Source organism: Festucalex cinctus, chromosome 1, assembly GCF_051991245.1.
Source record: "Festucalex cinctus isolate MCC-2025b chromosome 1, RoL_Fcin_1.0, whole genome shotgun sequence".
Classification (NCBI taxonomy): domain Eukaryota; kingdom Metazoa; phylum Chordata; class Actinopteri; order Syngnathiformes; family Syngnathidae; genus Festucalex; species Festucalex cinctus.
Window position 1 is genome coordinate 44,485,884 of NC_135411.1, and position 17,073 is coordinate 44,502,956.

At 39.4% G+C, this 17,073-nt stretch overlaps 2 protein-coding genes across 3 annotated transcripts in view; one reads left to right on the forward strand and one right to left on the reverse strand.

The window, feature by feature from the left end:
* Window positions 1–887: 887 nt before the first annotated feature.
* odr4 (odr-4 GPCR localization factor homolog) lies at window positions 888–11,193 on the reverse strand. Of its 2 annotated transcripts, XM_077537006.1 has the most exons (14): window positions 11,080–11,193; window positions 10,642–10,745; window positions 10,436–10,552; window positions 9,609–9,701; window positions 9,358–9,464; window positions 9,240–9,276; window positions 8,136–8,279; window positions 7,962–8,057; window positions 7,557–7,604; window positions 7,278–7,400; window positions 7,077–7,200; window positions 3,960–4,163; window positions 2,852–2,905; window positions 888–1,001 (listed from the first exon to the last, which is right to left on the reverse strand). In XM_077537006.1, the coding sequence occupies exons 2-14, from the start codon at window positions 10,738–10,740 to the stop codon at window positions 931–933; spliced, it is 1,317 nt and encodes a 438-aa protein (XP_077393132.1). In that variant the 5' UTR covers window positions 10,741–10,745; window positions 11,080–11,193; the 3' UTR covers window positions 888–930. The 2 variants fall into 2 exon arrangements, with proteins under 2 accessions (XP_077393132.1, XP_077393141.1); XM_077537015.1 differs by lacking the exons at window positions 888–1,001; window positions 2,852–2,905; window positions 3,960–4,163 and adding an exon at window positions 5,632–6,033.
* Window positions 11,194–11,496: 303 nt separating this feature from the next.
* Window positions 11,497–17,073, forward strand: part of LOC144030587 (nucleoprotein TPR-like) — a 52,135-nt gene continuing 46,558 nt past the window's right edge. The window contains exons 1-6 of the mRNA XM_077537025.1: window positions 11,497–11,748; window positions 12,172–12,276; window positions 12,453–12,517; window positions 12,607–12,694; window positions 12,818–12,921; window positions 15,975–16,139. Of these exons, the coding sequence (XP_077393151.1) occupies window positions 11,598–11,748; window positions 12,172–12,276; window positions 12,453–12,517; window positions 12,607–12,694; window positions 12,818–12,921; window positions 15,975–16,139 (678 nt within the window). The 5' untranslated portion in view covers window positions 11,497–11,597. The remainder of the gene's footprint in view (window positions 11,749–12,171; window positions 12,277–12,452; window positions 12,518–12,606; window positions 12,695–12,817; window positions 12,922–15,974; window positions 16,140–17,073) is intronic.

The following is a 17,073-nucleotide window of genomic DNA, read 5'->3' on the forward strand; positions in this document are numbered from 1 at the left end:
AAGAAACGTAGTAGAGTGTTTTATTAACAAGACTAGGAAGTGAGCAGGTAATAGAGCTTTGACCTGCCTGGACTCAATGGGATGGGGCTTAATGTGGCTTTAACCCACTAAGGCCTAAAGCGCCTGGCAAAACATGCCTCTCAAAGCCTGAAAACCTGCAGTAGTTTTCCTGGATATTATTCAACAATATTGTCAATGCCTCCGAAATAATTGATATCTCAGCTGACGCAGATAGAAACATAATTCCAAAAACATTTCAGAGCGTTCAATATATGTATATATATATATGTGTATATATATATATATATATATATATATATATATATATATATATATATATATATATCAATCAGCTCTTTCTTCACCACAACGGACCGATACAGAGTCCGCATCGTGAACAAGACAACAACACTGGAGCGCAGTGGTAATAACCTCGGGGGATCGAATAGTAATTACTTGTCGTCCATTCTGTTACAAAGTCGTTGAAATTTTTAACATCCTCATTGTCAACAAACATTTATTAACAGTATGTCACTGTCGTGTCGACTGGTTACACTGATTCGAATTCCTCCCACGCTGTCGTCAATCAACATATATTTCATAACTCCAGCCATAAATGCTCGAACAAATTTCCAGAAGCGCGGTCATGCGCTCCCGGCCTTAATGGGTTAAGGGAAGATATAAGCTACTAGGCACAGTCACAGTTAAAAATTCAGGGCTCTTTGGACTCATCTGGGCATTGGTGGAGCATGCGAGATGTTAATGTTAAAGCTTTTTCTACATTTTAAACTCCACAATTTATCTTTAAGAAAGATAAATGTTGAGGAGTTTCAATTTGGGCCCTTGTCCATTAGTTTTTGTGTGTCTTAAAACAAGGACAAAAAGAATTTGATGATAAAATACTTTATTTTTTATTTTGATGTGCATGTGTCAATTGTCATTGAGATAGAGCATTGAGGCAGCAGTGGCGAGTAGGGCGACAACCGTGGCCATGGCAACACCTAAACACAAAACAGCAGACTATTAACTAACGTCATAGTGAATCACTATGATCATACCAGTGATGTATAATGGATGGCAGTTTGAAGGAGAACATCTTGTAAAATGGGTGTTTTATTAGCTGATATTAGGGCTGGGCGATAAATCGAATTAATTTGATTAATTCGTCCATTTAAAGTCCCACGATGTGAAAATGAGCTAAATCGTGAAATCGAGGTGCTTATAAATAAATACCTCTCCCTCGAGCGTTTTGGGGTCCTTCGTTTGGTGGCTGGCGCGCTTGCTGATGATGTCACCCTACTATAGCGAAGCTGCGGTATGTGACATCATCGGAAAGCGCACAAGACCCCGCAGCCGTACAGGCAAATCACATCACGCCTGTTTTTTCCTTTTCTTTTCACTCACACAGACACGCACACTAATTAATGTGATGTGTATTGCGCACGAGTTTGAAGGCAAACGCAAGAGCGGAGCTCCGCCGTAACGTCTCGGCGTGACCCTGAAACAGAAGTATACTGAGGCCTTTACACGGTCTCCCAGGCGGGGAAGCGAACCCACGCCAACCGGCAGCGAAGGCAAGTGATGCTTCCACAACTCCACCCGGAGCCCCACATCAGCGCCAGTTTGCTCCTTCGGCCAAACGCTACGCTGCCTACTCGCGCACATTATGTCTGCTCCCGAAGTCTAACCAAGAAAATGGACTCATGTTACGTCTATTATCTGGAATTGGTTCTGCTTTTACAAGAGCGACGTAGAGCAAAGTACAAGCGTGTGCAAGGTTTGCCGGACAGTTATTAAAACGAAGAGTAGCAGCACAACTAACCTCTTCCAGCGCTTGCGCCAAAGGCACCCGAAAGAATAGGAGCAATGCTCACGTCTTCGAGAGTGCGGCGTGACTAAACGCTTGCAAAGATAAGTGCAAGCACACCGTAGAAACAACAAACTTTAGCCGTATTTAGTACCAGGGGAAACATTGTGACATGCACCAGAGCTTATCTTTTGCCAGAGTCAGTTGACAGGCTAGTTTTTCTTGCAAGGAATTTGGGTTTAATTGCAATAAAAGGTGCTGCTGATTATTTTTAAGCTCTTGATCTTGAAGTTCTGTTATATACAAATGTTATTGTGAGTTCAGTTGTATTTTTGCACAATTGGTAGAATACTGGATGTGTGGTTTACAATACCTGTTTACAATTGTTAGAACTACTTACTTGTGGCATTCACTGCCAGTCATTATAGAAAATTTTTACATTTCCAATACTCACGTGATATTACATTCAATAATTATGTATAAACCGAATCTACCAAATAACAGAATAGACTCGCTACTTTTTGTCCCCTTCCCGTTCTTTTATAATTGACAGCAGAAAAATGTAGGTTTGCCAAAATACAGCCATTTCTCCCATGGACTCTGAAACTGTGTTTATTTCCTATAAAATGGGGCAATGATGTCATCTACCGGTGGTTGGGCATCAGTAAAGTTGTTTCCAAGTTTGATATTTACAGTGGAGCATGCTCAGATTCGCCCCCATTTAGCACCGCTCTAAAAAATACAATTGACAAGTATACTTGTCAAAGGCAGTGAATGAGTTAAGTTATGCAAAAGCTATGAGAAGTTTTTTTTTGTTTATTTATTTGAGTTATTTTTGTTTATTTATTCATTTATTTAATTTTAAAATTGATTAAAATCATCCAGAAATGACAGGAAAAAAAAATCGAGATTTTATTTTTTGGCCATATCGCCCAGCCCTAGCTGATATTCTGAAAATTGGAGAAAATTTCTCAAGCACAGCTTCTAGTTGGTTAATACTGAAACACCTTTATAAACAGATGAAAAAAGAAAATTGTGTTTCACCTATGTAGTTAGTTTTCTTGGGCTCTTGCACTTCAACAATTTCCGCAGCGGAATCTGGAAACACAACACAATCTTTTAATCACCGGAAATGTAATAAATGCAAAACTTTCGCTCAGTTAGTGGATTAATGGCACAAGTCTGTTTTAATTTTTGTTTTGTTGTGTGTGTGCCTTTGTCTTTGCTACATTGTGAGGCCCATACACGTGTTTTAACAGGTTTAACTCCCATTGTGGGGACCGACTTGAAATTGTGGGGACATTTTGTTGGTCTCCACAAGTTCAGACCACTTTTTGAGGGTCAAGACTTGGTTTTAGAGGTTAGATTTGAATTGGTTTATGGTTGAGGTTAGGGAAAGGCATTATGTCAATGAGAAGTCCCCACAATGATACAAAGACAGACGTGCACAATGTGTAGGCATGTGTGTGTGTGTGTTTGTGTGTGTGTGTGTGTGTGTGTGTGGGGGGGGGGGGGGTCTGCATGTGTGTGCGCATATGTGCGTGTGTTTATTTGCAATGCCACCAAACACTGAAACAAATATGGAGTGATATATACTTGAAAAACCGAGGAAAGTTTTTTTCATTTAGAAATTCTAAGGAAAATTGACGAGGTTTTGAAAACTTTGAAACTTTACTTGCAGAGTATTAGTTAACAACAGTGACATTGACACATGCAGTTATCAAGTGCCCACATCGCAGATCAGTACGGTGATCTGCGAAGTGCCAACCAACAAGGCCAACTTTACATCATCCGCCTGCTTACAGTTCCTTAGAGCGTGTTTTGCATACACCGACCTCCAGCATGGACACCAGCAAATCAATGTCTCCCTGCCGCCATGTCAAGGACTGTGCACCTCTCACACCACAAGTTTAAAGGAAAACGAGAAGCCACTTCTATTGGTGGTGAATGAAATTGGCTGTGTTCACACCCATGACAGCTCAAAAAGTCAGTTTTGTGTGCCGCTGTGAAAATGTCAAAACAAAGTCTAGCTTGCCCCTGCAGAGATTTATACTGTGCCTTGTGCCACTGGCCTCAAAATTAGGGAACTCCAAGACTTTTCCTCACTTATCTAATACCATAGCAATATGGCACATATAGAATTGTTCCTCACCTTCTCGTTCCCTGCTTTCTATGACTTCAGCAGCAATTTCTTGCTTGGTATCCAGGTTTTGATAATCCGTATCAATGTCCAACATTTCTTTCAGCCTGTCAATGACCTCAGATGGATCCTCATCATTGAACCGGTAGTCACAGACACATAGAGTTCCATTCACTTTTGCAGGGCAAAAGACACGATGAGGGAGGCAGAAATGCTCTGAAAGACATGACCAATTATCATTCATTTTAGTACATGACAGTTTGCAATGGTTCTTGAAGGTACTAATCCTGCTGAGTCATACAAGACATTTACAAGAAGTTAAATGACAAAAAATGTATAGAAAGATAACACATATAATTTACAATTTACCAGCTACTGTACTGATGTTAGCTGAATAGCACAATATACATATACATATACATATATATATATATATATATATATATATATATATATATATATATATATATATATATATATACACACACACACCATCTTTCAACCATTCTGAAATGAAATGTCAGATGGCAAAACATCATGTGAGTACACTCCACATTAGTTCTTTTTTTTTTTTTAAATTAATTCAGGAGTGCTCTTATTATAAGGTTAAATTGTATTGTAATGTGACAATGACCCTAGCAGACAGAGGTCAAAGTCAGTGAATTGGCTAACTTTAGTTACGGCACTTTGTATTCACAGCAATATTTAACCACTGTGTTTAACTGATGAACTCTGCTCTTAGGGATTAGACGAGTGTTTTCTCAGTTGGATGGAATGTTACAAACATATATAATGCTAAAAATAAATTCTCCTTGTCTTCTCGAGACTCTTGCACATCTATCACAGGTGCTCAGGGTGAACCTGCTCTCATCTGTGAAGAGTGCAGGTGCCAGTGGTGGACTTGCCAATTCTGACAAATATCAGTCGAGCTCCACGCAGCTGGACAGTGAGCACGAGGCCTACTACAGGACATTGGGCCCTCAGGCCACCTTCATGAAGTCTGTTTCTTTTTGTTTGGGCAGTGACATTCACACCAGTGGCCAGCTGGAGGTCATGCTGTGCACCTTGAGCAGTGCTCAACCTGTTCCACCTAGCACAAAGGAGCAGGTATCGGTCCTGCTGATGGGTTGAGGGCCTTCTACGGCCAAGTCCAGCTCTCATAGAATAACTGCTAGTCTCATGAAATCTCCTCCATTCTGGAGACTGTGCATCCTAGAGGAGTTGGACAACCTGTGCACACTCTGTAAGGTTAAAGGCAGGTTTTCAGTCAGGAAAATGCACTATATTAATACAGGATGTATACCCATGAACTCCTTCTCAATCTACACCTCTGGGCTTCTGTTAATGTGTGGTGGTGATTTGTTCCTAAACCCTACACCCCCAGCCTGTATTTGGCCATTTTGTGTTTTTTTTTTTGTTTTTGTTTTTTTTTTGGTCAACAGCGGGACGTTTCTGTGGACAGACAGTTGTTTACCCCTCCAGCCAATCGAAGAGCGGGGCGGTGGGGGCGGGTTGACACTCACTGTCTGCAGAAGGGGCCGGGCGAATTTGTCGGATGCATGACATCACTCCCATGGCAACTTGACAGCGTGTACAAGATAATTTTTTTTCCACTCACTCACACAAGCTTCTTGTGTCTTCTTGTGTGAGCGGATTTTTTTCACTCACTCACTCACTCACTCACTCACTCACTCACTCACTCACTCACTCACTCACTCACTCACTCACTCACTCACTCACTCACTCACAGAAGCTTCTTTTTGTGTGAGTGAGTGAGTTAGTGAGTGCAGCCAACAAATTCGCCCGGCCCCGTCTGCAGACAGTGACTGACACGCCCTCTGCCACCCCCCCACTCTGCAGAAGAAAAAAAAGGATAAATACAAGAAAAATGATGTAAGGTTGCATTTGTTCACAAATACTATGAGAATGCATCTTGTACTGCTCCCGCTGATACGTTCGCAACCGGCCTTTTTCAGGTTGGACCAATCAGGCGTTGTTTAGGGTGGAACATGCAGCTGTGATGAAACCAGGAAGTGCCGACACCGAGCTGTGATAAAACCAGGAAGTGCCGGGGGAAATGAACAACCTAACAGACAAACGGGCGCTACAGTTAATTCTGTTCTTGCAGAGTTACTCACCGTTTCCTTGTTAAATGTTGCGCTTGATGCATTTTTTACGACATTTTTATCCGTTGCCGTGATTGGTCAAAACAAACGTTCACAAGTTGCCATGTCGTCCAATCAGCTCTAAGTATTACACAGCAAGTCCCGCCTTTCCCGAACGGATCTGCCGAGTGAAGTTCCTAATTGACAATGTGAAGAACTCCCTTGAGTGAATCACAATTATCAATCTGGCTTGTGAGGTTCAAGGCCTCAGTATAGTTCTGCTTGAGGCTCACGCGGAGACGTTTGCCTTCCAACTTGTGCGCAATACACATCGGTGTCTGCTGGAGTTTCACACCAAGTCTCGCTATCGCTATGGCTGGGACGCCACAGTGTGGAGAGTCCTCTGCATTTTATGACAAATTCAGGAAGTTCAATTTAATTCAGAATCACGAAACTAAGCCGGGGGAGAGTAAGTTCATCACCGTGGCAATTAATTATTGCCAATTTGCACCGGTGTCGGCTGTAAACCCGCCCAACCACGCGCTTATCCACATACACAGCCATGGTCTCCGAGCAGGAAGTCGATTTGCGCCGCCAGTTGCCTTCATGGAAACTATCTGGGCGGGGGACGCGGAGAGAGAAAAAAAAAGAAAAAAAAAGCCAAGTACGCCATCAAACGGACCAATCACGAGCGAGCTACACCCCGCCATCTACGGTGTGCAAGGATTGGCGACGTGTGCACCGCAGCCGGCCACGAGCTACGCGGCACTTAAAATTCATGGCTCGCGTATATCATGTGATCTACGCCGGTCATCAACACGAGAGCAAACGTGACAGTACGGGGGGGCATAAATGTTTAAAAATAGTTGTAATTTTAACAAGTTCAAGTAAAAATGTCAGAGAGGAGAAGCAGTTGTCTCTTAGTGACTTGCCTTACATTCATCAGGTAATTAATCATACCCAATAAAACAGTTGTGGTTGATGATTGAACAAAGTAAATCATGCAAGAGGTGCGGAGGAGTACCTGTCCCTTGTTTGTCTCTGCTGTCTCCCTTGCTCGCGTATTCTGCATATTCTGCAGCCAGAAGATCATCAAGCAGCATCTGAACTCTTGTGACCATCGTAGAGATCACATCCCTCTTTAGCAACTATTTAATCATTGAAAGGTTCATGATAAAATGAAGACATTTAGCTGTCGGAAAATATCAAGTGTATTAAAAGCAACCTTCTCAGCCAGTTTAGCCTTTGGTTTATTGTTGTGTATGTAAGCTCGGCTATGGATGACTCCTCTGACTGACAAGCCGCCTCCACACTTCTGGACCCCATCTCTTAAGTTGTGCTGTTGTTCCTGCCATGCAGAAAGATCATTCATTGACAACTACCAAAGTTTGGAGTAGCATTTTGTCATATGCAGATCACACGTTCAAAGGGACAACAGAGCTTGTAATGCATGCGATGATAGTCATTGCTTAATGTTGTGTCAAACAGTGTGGTTGCATCTTACCGGAGTGACTAGAAGCTGAGCAGTCAGTATCTGTCTCACGTTCTTCTTCTGCAAAATGTATATCAAACATCAGATTTTAGATTGCAGGGTTGATAATAGGCAAGTATGTGTGTTGGTCTTGCATACAGCACTGTTGACCCTAAAAAGTAAGTAAGTAAATAAGATACATAATTCATCTTAACTGAGTGTGTTTGGGTAACTTCAGACAAGTAATTCGTACACGGTGGTCATTCAAGCTCGCCTTTTTACTGACTCGCTGTCCTGTGCGCAATGTATCAGGGTAATTCTTTCTGACTTCCTTTTTTTTTTTTAACAATGATGTGTAGCAACAGCAAATCCAATAGAATTAATTGCATTACTGCTATTACAAGTCAAAAAATTATTTTAATGTTGATATACAGTAACCTGTCCTGCTGTGAGTTCTGCATCATCAGGAAGCTGTGCGCCATCAATCAAACAGACTGCATTCTCAATCTGGTATGACCACATTTTCAATCCCTCCTGAAACACATGACGTGACTGATCAGAATAAATCCATATTCACATTCAAGAAGATGGTTTTTGTGTCAGTGCACATACCTTAAGACACTTATCCATGCTTTTTGAACAGGCTCTGTTGTCCGGAAGCGGAACAAATAACTCCACATTTACACAACAACTCATTGTAGACCAGGAGGAACATAGGCCCGATTGATACTTCCAATCAGCAGGCTTGGCCAAACTCTAAAAGAAGGTTCACAAAAATCTGTGAGTGCCATGGGAAGATATTCTGCACTTTAAAAGATATTTTCAACAAGGTAAGCCCTGATTTGCAAAGTATAAATAGTCAGGGAAGAGGTACCGACAAATTAGCTAATCTGCATCTGTGGAATCTGCATAAAGTGTATAGATGACAAATTCTGCCTAGAAACAAGAACAACAACAAACTAATGCGAGCAATTCTGTTGGTCTACATTGATATGACTGCTAAAATATCATTTCAGTAGTGACGTTTATTTTTAACAAATCAAGCCAACAATTTATTGCCCTTGTGTTTAAGTACTGTACACTGTCATTGGGAATAATAACAGAATAGAGACACATCGGAACTTCGGAATGTAAAATGGTTTTCCTGGTAAGTAAATCGCTAGTTTACTCTATACCTTTCCATAGTAAGATGTCATGCAGTAGGCATTAGTATAAAAATGTGTTCAATTAAAAAGACAATGGTGCAATAAATGGAGTATATGCCACGGAAGAGGCGGGACTGTTTTTTGCACATGAGCTTTGATTCCGTTTCCGGTTCGCGACGTGTGGCTGCGTCCCAATACCTGTGCTCCCGACTTTGTGCCCCTTGGTTGCGCATTCCCGTCGATGGGTGCGAATGTGTAGTGTGTCTGTCAGTTGTCTGAAGCACGTCAGAGAGCTGAGACGCCCTGCGCGCTCCCACAAAATCGACAGGAGCACGCGGTTGGGTAGCGCAGGGGTGGGAGATATGAGTGTTGGAACGCGGCACACACGTCGCAACCAGGAACCGGAATCAAAGCTCATGTGCAAAAACACGGAAGTCAGAAGTCCCGCCTCTTCCGTGGCATATACCCCAATACAGAAAACAATGGAAGGCAACTCTTAAATGGCAAATTTAGATTAGATTACCAGGTGCTTTAGAATAGCTGCAAAAGGAAGTTGTGACTGAGGACTCACCTTGGGATCTTTTATATCAAATGTTCTGCAGCTAATTCTGATATGATGGATTAAAGATGCACAATAAGTAACTCATCCATTCAGCACAATGCAGTGAGACATCAGTGGCAAAGGATACTTTCTGGATTTGGGGCTGATGTGCAGTGTGACACAGTCTGTGACTTCATTATCATCAGCGTTCCACAGACGTTCAGAGGATATCAGGTCCTGCACTGTGAACACCAGCTTCGCACAAACATGCAGACAATTAAATTAGGATTTGAATAAACATTATTGAATGAGGAGTAATATAAAGATGAGGTGTTACAAATTAGAGAGGACCATGCGGGGCCTTGAAATACAACATTCAAGTGTATAAATTAACCTCACCTGACGAAGTGAGGCTAGTGTTTCCTTGGCATCAGCATCAGTGATGACAAACACGCCTAACACAGACAAGCCACCGGGCAACATTCTGGAAACCTACACAAACCAATACAGAATATACACAGGTGAAAACATATTCTCCCTACATTTGTAACGCAGGTTCTACACATGGACATTTCACAATTCGTACAACTCTCTCTCTCTCTCTTTTTTTTTTTTTTTTGTCTTGGCAAAACATGCTCATGGGTTCCAATCAGCAGGCTTGGCCAAACTCTAAAAGAAGGTTCACAAAAATCTGTGAGTGCCATGGAAAGTCGGAAAGATATTCTGCACTTTAAAACATTTTTTCAACAAGGTAAACCCTGATTTGCAAAGTATAAATAGTCAGGGTACTGACAAATTAGCTAATCTGCATCTGTGGAATCTGCATAAAGTGTATAGATGATAAATTCTGCCAAGAAACAAGAACAACAACAAACTAATCCAAGCAATTTTGTTGGTATACATTGTTATTGCTATGACTGCCAAAATATAATTTCAGTTGTGAAGTTCATTTTTAACAAATCTAGCCAATAATTTATTGCCCTTGTGTTTAAGTACTGTACACTGTCATTGGGTATAATAATGGAATAGAGACACATCGGAACTTCGGAAGGTAAAATGGTTTTCCTGCTAAATAAATCGCTAGTTTACTCTATAACTTTCCATAGTAAGATGTCATGCAGTAGGTATTAGTATAAAAATGAGTTCAGCTAGACTAAGTGATGCTCATGGACATGAGCAAGGTGATGACCCCGACCCCACCCCCACCATCTTTTTATTTTGCTGACCTGTCGAGCGTGCTCACTGATCCATTCCTTGTCCAGGGACTTCTCTCCACCAACAAGGGGATCATTTCTTGAGGGTGTTCTACATGCCATGACGACAAAATCCCTCTGACTTGAGTTCTGAAATGTGTAGTAGCAGTCTTAATTTCAGGTCTCATGCATATTAACAGCTGGCCAAGCTCTCAAAGTAACTCCATATGTTAACGTACCTGTCCAATGACCAGGCCTGTGACATTAACCGATTGTTGCTCACATAGCTTGGACAGATAGACCTCCACAGTGTCGTCTACGATGTAACCACGGCCCATCTTGCCTGCATACATAATAATACATAGCTCTTTAAAACTTAATTTTAATTGTGTGACTGCAATAAGAATGGAATGCTAAAGCGTGGGAGACGTGGCATAAAACTAGAACACACTCGGCACTTTGAACGCAACGATGAGGCGATTCACAATACATATTTACAACTTTATGGCACTATATATGGCACTATACTGTATATTTGGCATACTGTGTGACTAACAATAGCAAGCAGACAACAATAAAATAGTGTTGGCTAACGATAGAGTTTTGCCGGAATTTAGCAGTTACGTACTGACGTACAGACTCAACAATAGCCAATTAATGTACGGTGTGGAAGATACCTGCAAGACACTTAAAAAAATAGCAGTTCAAATGCCAAGGTTAGATCCCCTTGACTTATTCTGACAGTTTACGGTGGCTCACAAGAAGAACATGCAAAAACTTTATTTACCACAATGCTTTGCGTGAAACACTTCCGTCGCATATATCTGTCGTGTAGAGTTACGTTCATTACTATGACCATTTAAATCCGTTTTGGTCTTTAAACTAAAAGCATTAACAACTAGTGAAGCAAAACTTTCTTGTTTGAATAATGTTGAAAAAGTTCTATTAAGGTGATTAAATACTGTAGAAATTGTTTTGTAAACAATAAAAATTAAGACTAAGTTGCATTCGATTTTCACCGGGTATAATGGAATTTATTTTGAAGTGTAAAATTGACTTCCTGTATGTTTGAAAATTGAAGCGTTTACTGGTCACTTACCCACTCAGATCGTACTTTTCAACAGCTACCACAGCACGTTATGTCTTAAAGAAGGGCTTGATACATTTATAAACGTTTTTATAAGGATAGTTGGAGATGGCGGCTGTCCTGCTGCAGGTACTGGAGCGGGTGGAGTTGAACAAACTCCCGAAAGGTGTCCAAAACAAGCTGGAAAAATTTGTAACGGAGCTACTGAATGCTAATGAGGCGCTCAGCACCCAACAGGAGAGATTCAAAGCGGACAGTGGTGCGTAGTTACATTTCGTTGAAATAGTTGATTAACGTTTAACTACCGTTGAAACGCATTTATATGGGCACTATATTCAGTGTTCCAAGTTCAAACTTTCCTCTGAAGAATTTGCATATGTTGCACATGCTACCATCGCCGGCTAACGATAGCGACATTATTGCTAACTTTGGCGAAAGACATTTCATCAAATTTTGTTTCAATTCAGCATAGTAATCTGTTTTCGGTGTGTATATGATGACATAAAGATACTTAAAACAAATGTACACAAAAGTCTGTCATGTTAAGAGATGCATTGTGAATAAACTTGCTCGACTTTCGGTAAATGAATTAATGTGATTTATTTGTGCCACCTGGAAACACTGTAATTTGTTACTTTTACGTCACACTTGTGGTTTCTTGTTCAATGTGTTCTCCCAACAGAACAGCAGTACTTTGACATTGATAAGAAACTTGGGGAGAGTCAGGAACAGATGCTGTCTGCCACCAGAGACCTGCAGACACTAAAGGAAGAAAATAAAAAACTAAGTGAGTTTCACTCATTCTCTTAAATGTAGTTGGGATTTTTGTTTCAGTTAAACCGCTATATCTATTCTCCATGTATAATGATTCTCTTGTAACTCTTATCACAAAAAGATTTTCCAAATGCCAACTTTTACATAATGTTGTTCATTGGTAGTTGTTCTTTTGTTTTCTTTGTACAGATGAAGAGCTGAGTACTCTAAAGGGAATTGAAGGAGATGCTCCCGAAGATAAAACCCAGCAGCAGGTTTGTGTAAAGATTTCATTTAAAGTTGTATTACATATGTGGCAGTATGACATATTAATCTTCTGTCTGTGTGTACTTGAATGCAACAGTCCAAATCTAAGTATGAGATTGAGGCGGAAAAAAGAGAACTTGCACGGCTGCTGGAGAAGAGAACGCAAGAGGTGGAGAGCCTAACTGGTATGATTGCAAACATCACAAATATAAGTCCACTGCATTAGGGGCCTCTGCTGTACATATGAATAATTTGATAATTTCTATATAGTTTTCAGTTTTTTTTTTCTTTTAATTTGTTCATTTTAGAAGATGTAAAGCGCCTGAATGAGAAACTGGTGGAGACCAACAAAGTCAAGATGGAGCTGCAGTTAAAACTGGATGAGTTTCAGTCCTCTGAGGCTTCTGTGCAGGTATACTATGAAACAATCACTGGTCAGAGTGAAAGACAGTGTAGTACTACTTTAAGATACTGATATTACTGTTATCACTTGAGCGTTAGTTGAAAAGGCTACAAAAAAAAAAAAAAAAAAATCATTATCACAAGTTACAACAAATTTCACTTGTCCCATATTCTCAAATAATTTAGGTACTATTTACAAACCCCTTGATGTCCGTTTTATGTATTATTTCATGACGATGACCACACTTTTTTTTTTTTTTCTTGCCACAGTTGAAACCAGAACTTTAATTAGACTATTAACTAACTCAAATCCACTGAAGTTGGAATGTTGTGTTAAACATAAATAAATAAAAAACAACAACACGTTATTGTTTTTAGCCAATAATCATTAACTTGGAATTTTATGGACTGCACCGTGTTCCAAAAAAGCTGAGACACGGTCAAATTTACCACTGTGTCCAAAGCATTAACTTTGTTGTCCTTAGCAACTTTGTAACCAGTCTGACACTATGCTTCGTCTTGTTGGATTGCCCATTTAGGCCCACGTTTAACTCCTAGCTGAAGTCTTGATGTTGTTTCCGCATAATGTACTCTTCATGATGGTATGTATTTTGCGAAGTGCAAGTCCACAATATTGTTCGGCTACACTCATATTCCACAGTTGGGTTGGTCTTCTCCGGCTTGCAAGCCCCCACTTTTTTTTAATTAATTTATTTATTTTGCAACCAAGAGTGAAAGTGAAATAGATTAGAGATAGACCGATTATGGTTTATTTTTTCAGTGCCGATGCTGATTCATTTACATACGATTTTTTTTTTTGTATTTTTTTTTTTTTTTTTTTTTTTTTTAAATCATCGACAATTGACATCCTTTTACATTTCTAATCGGGATGCACGATAATGCTATTTTCAACCGATACGATAAACCAATTATTTAGAATGTGCCGATGTCGATAGCCGATAATTGTTAGAAAAGTAAATGTACTTTCAAATCCTAATATACATCTAACATGTACAAATACATCGAAACATTGTGTAAAGCACCATTAAACTGAATGTTATCTATCTATGCTTCAAAGACATCCAGTAACTCATTTTGAGTTTGCCAAAACAAAACACACGTTTTAAAAGTGCAACAAAAACCTGAGAGCGTTGTGGAATTTTCAGTAGTTAGGCGAGATGAATAAAACTATCTGGAAAACAATTTGTCTTTTGGGTTTTTTTATATTTGAAACTTCAAATGTACACAAGTCTTACGGAGCAGTCTAGAAGAAGTGATTTGTGAGTGTGTGCAGTAAATTATCATGAGAAGATTTTCATGCAGCCTGGTTAGGTTTTGGGAGGAGAAAACGGAGGGATCAGCTAGACAGGAAAGTAGTGTTGTACCGATACCATTTTTTGGCCCCTTATACAGCCCCTTTTTCCGAATCCGATACTATACCGATACCTAGTTTGTTTGTTTTTTTTAACATGAAAAAGCTGCCCTGCCATTGGTTCAGAGCATTCAAGGGCCTATAGAATATCTTGGCTCGGCATGCTGTGAACACGTCACACATCAGTGAATGTCGTGCACAAGCAAGACGCAAGATGTTGCATCCAAAGTCATATATTAGTGTCGGAAATAATGGTAACGGCAAGTTACTTGTTAATACATGCCGATGCCAATACCACTTTTTTAATACAGTATCGGGAGAGGCCCCGATAATAGGAACACAACAGGAAAGCAAGCAGTCTGCTCCGAGCAGGCTTATCAGTCAAGGTCACTTCGATATTGCTTCATGTACAAGAAGTGAAAAGCCCATTGATAAAGAATATACAGGTGTCCACAATATAGTACAAACTCAGGTTAGTACATGTTAAATTGTTATTTTCCATAACAGGACAGTAAAGAAAGCCCACACAGGCGACTGCCATGTCGTCATGATGCACCTTCTGTGAACATTTGCGCACATTATGATGTCACAAATCTCCGATGCTGTCATAGGAGAGGGGAGGGGTTGAGGAGTTGGGCACTACTTGAGCAACAACCACAACAGATGGACCAATGTGGCATATCTATTTTTATTGGTGGATTTCTTTATTATCTGGTTATCTGATGACATCAAATTGGTCAATAATTGCCGATAATTATTGGCGGATTTCTTTATTAGATGGTGTATCTGTATGATGTCAAATTGGTTGATAGTTTCTGATAATTATCGGCGACCGATATTGTGCATACCTAAATTCTAACAAAAAGTTCAGGGTGCTCCCAAGGTTATCAGTACGCCTTAAAAAGTTAAATGGAAACTGAAACAAGTTTATACCATAGCTCCCTATAGCTTTCTACAGTAATTTTTCCCCCCCTAAAATTTAAAAATACATGAAATCTTAAACGTTCACATTTCTTAGTTTTAATGTTGAACAAAAACAAATGGTTCAGGGTCAGTAGCATCTCTTGTAAAGTTAACTGAAAATTTCAATAAATAGATCCCTGTGGTTAAAATGGTTTTAGATTGACCTTATATCGGCCGTCAAATTTGAAAAAAGGCCGATACCGATATTCATCAAAATGCCAGGCGGATTATCGATCCATCCCTAAAATAGACTTGTACAAGTCCACAATTCTTTTCATGATATCTTGGCTGATTTCTTTTCACTTTCCCATGATGTTACACAAAGAAGCAGTGTGTTTCACATGTGCCTTCGACTACATCTACAGATGTGTCTCGAATGAACTAAATTGTTGTCAATAAACCTATTAGGACATGACGTCACATCACGTCTGTGTTTTCCCAAATTGTTTTAAGTCATAGTAATCTTACTATATGTAAACTTCTGACTTCAAAGAAAGTAATGTCTTTCCTTATTTTATTATTTTTGGCTTTGGCAGACCTGAAACAGGAAAAGTTTGGTGTGATTTCATGTTAGACTGAGAATAAAAAATTGTCTTTATATTGGCTAAAGTTCTGGTTTAAACTATATCATATTGGAAATGCACTCTGTTCTTTTTTCTGATGTGCCAGCTAGCAATAACATACTGATTTAATGCTAAAATTTGTCCTGGTTGTGCATGTTCCTGTAGCACAGAGAGAAGCGCGTGGAGCAGGAAAAGGAGCTGTTGGATAAGAAAATTGAGTGGTTATCTGCGGAACTGAAGACCAAAACTGAGGAACTGCTGAGCAATAACAGAGAGACGGGCAAAGAGATTCTGGAGCTCCAGGGTAGTCTGAAAAGCAAGACTGAGCAGGTAGCACACAAACTATGTATTGTAGTACTAGTTATAGTAGATGCAGAAACTTAGCCTACTTTGTAAAACGGGGATAGCCACTGTGGTTAGCCTAACCCTAGCTCCAACTCCTTTAAGTCATTGCTATTTTAATCTCTAAAATCTTGTGATGATCATGATAATGCATCTTACTACCACTGCTTTATAATTGTCTTGTACTACTAATGCAATAACAGCATTGCTATTGTTTACAGTAATTTATTATAGTAATTTATTATAGTGGATATGATCATCATGATAGGGCTGCACGAATATAGCTGAAATTGTTTTGATCAACAATAGTCACAATTATTTTATCACGATAGGAAAAACATGTATTTGTATTTGTACATTTCAACAAAAATAACATCTTCAATGCAAAATTAAACTTTAAACTTTAAAATAAGTGTTTAAACATTTTTAAATTAATAATAATAATAATAATAATAATAATAATAATAATAATAATAATAATAATAATAATAATCATCATCATCATCAAACATGACAAATTTAAACGCAAAACGTACTTACCCATGGTTGACAAGCCATGGTAGAAGTCCCAGAAATAATGTCCAAAAAGCATATCGATATGACAACAGGCAAGCATGGCTATTGTTTACAAATAGGACTCTCTAGACACGGTTGTTATCAGGTTGTAACCTTTTTCATGTTAGAACATAATTGAAATAAAATATTAAGGCTTAATGTTCCATTAATATAACATTCTTCCATGCTTAAGGTATGAAAGTTAGACGTTTTGTTGAATATTTTTCCATCAAAAATGGATGTTAAAAAATCGATTCGGCTACCTACTGAATCGATTCAAGAATTGCGTGCTTTAGTATTGCGATATATTGCGGAATCGATTTTTTTTTTTCCAACACCCCTACCAATTACACAAGTAAATCTATTG

Coding starts and splice junctions, on each gene's coding strand:
- odr4 (XM_077537006.1), bottom strand. CDS start 10,740: ATGGGCCGTGGTTACATCGTAGACGACACTGTGGAGGTCTATCTGTCC. Junction 7,605..7,961: donor CAGAACTCACAGCAGGACAG/GTTACTGTATAT, acceptor TACATTTTGCAG/AAGAAGAACGTGAGACAGAT. Junction 4,164..7,076: donor CAGAGACAAACAAGGGACAG/GTACTCCTCCGC, acceptor CATGTCTTTCAG/AGCATTTCTGCCTCCCTCAT.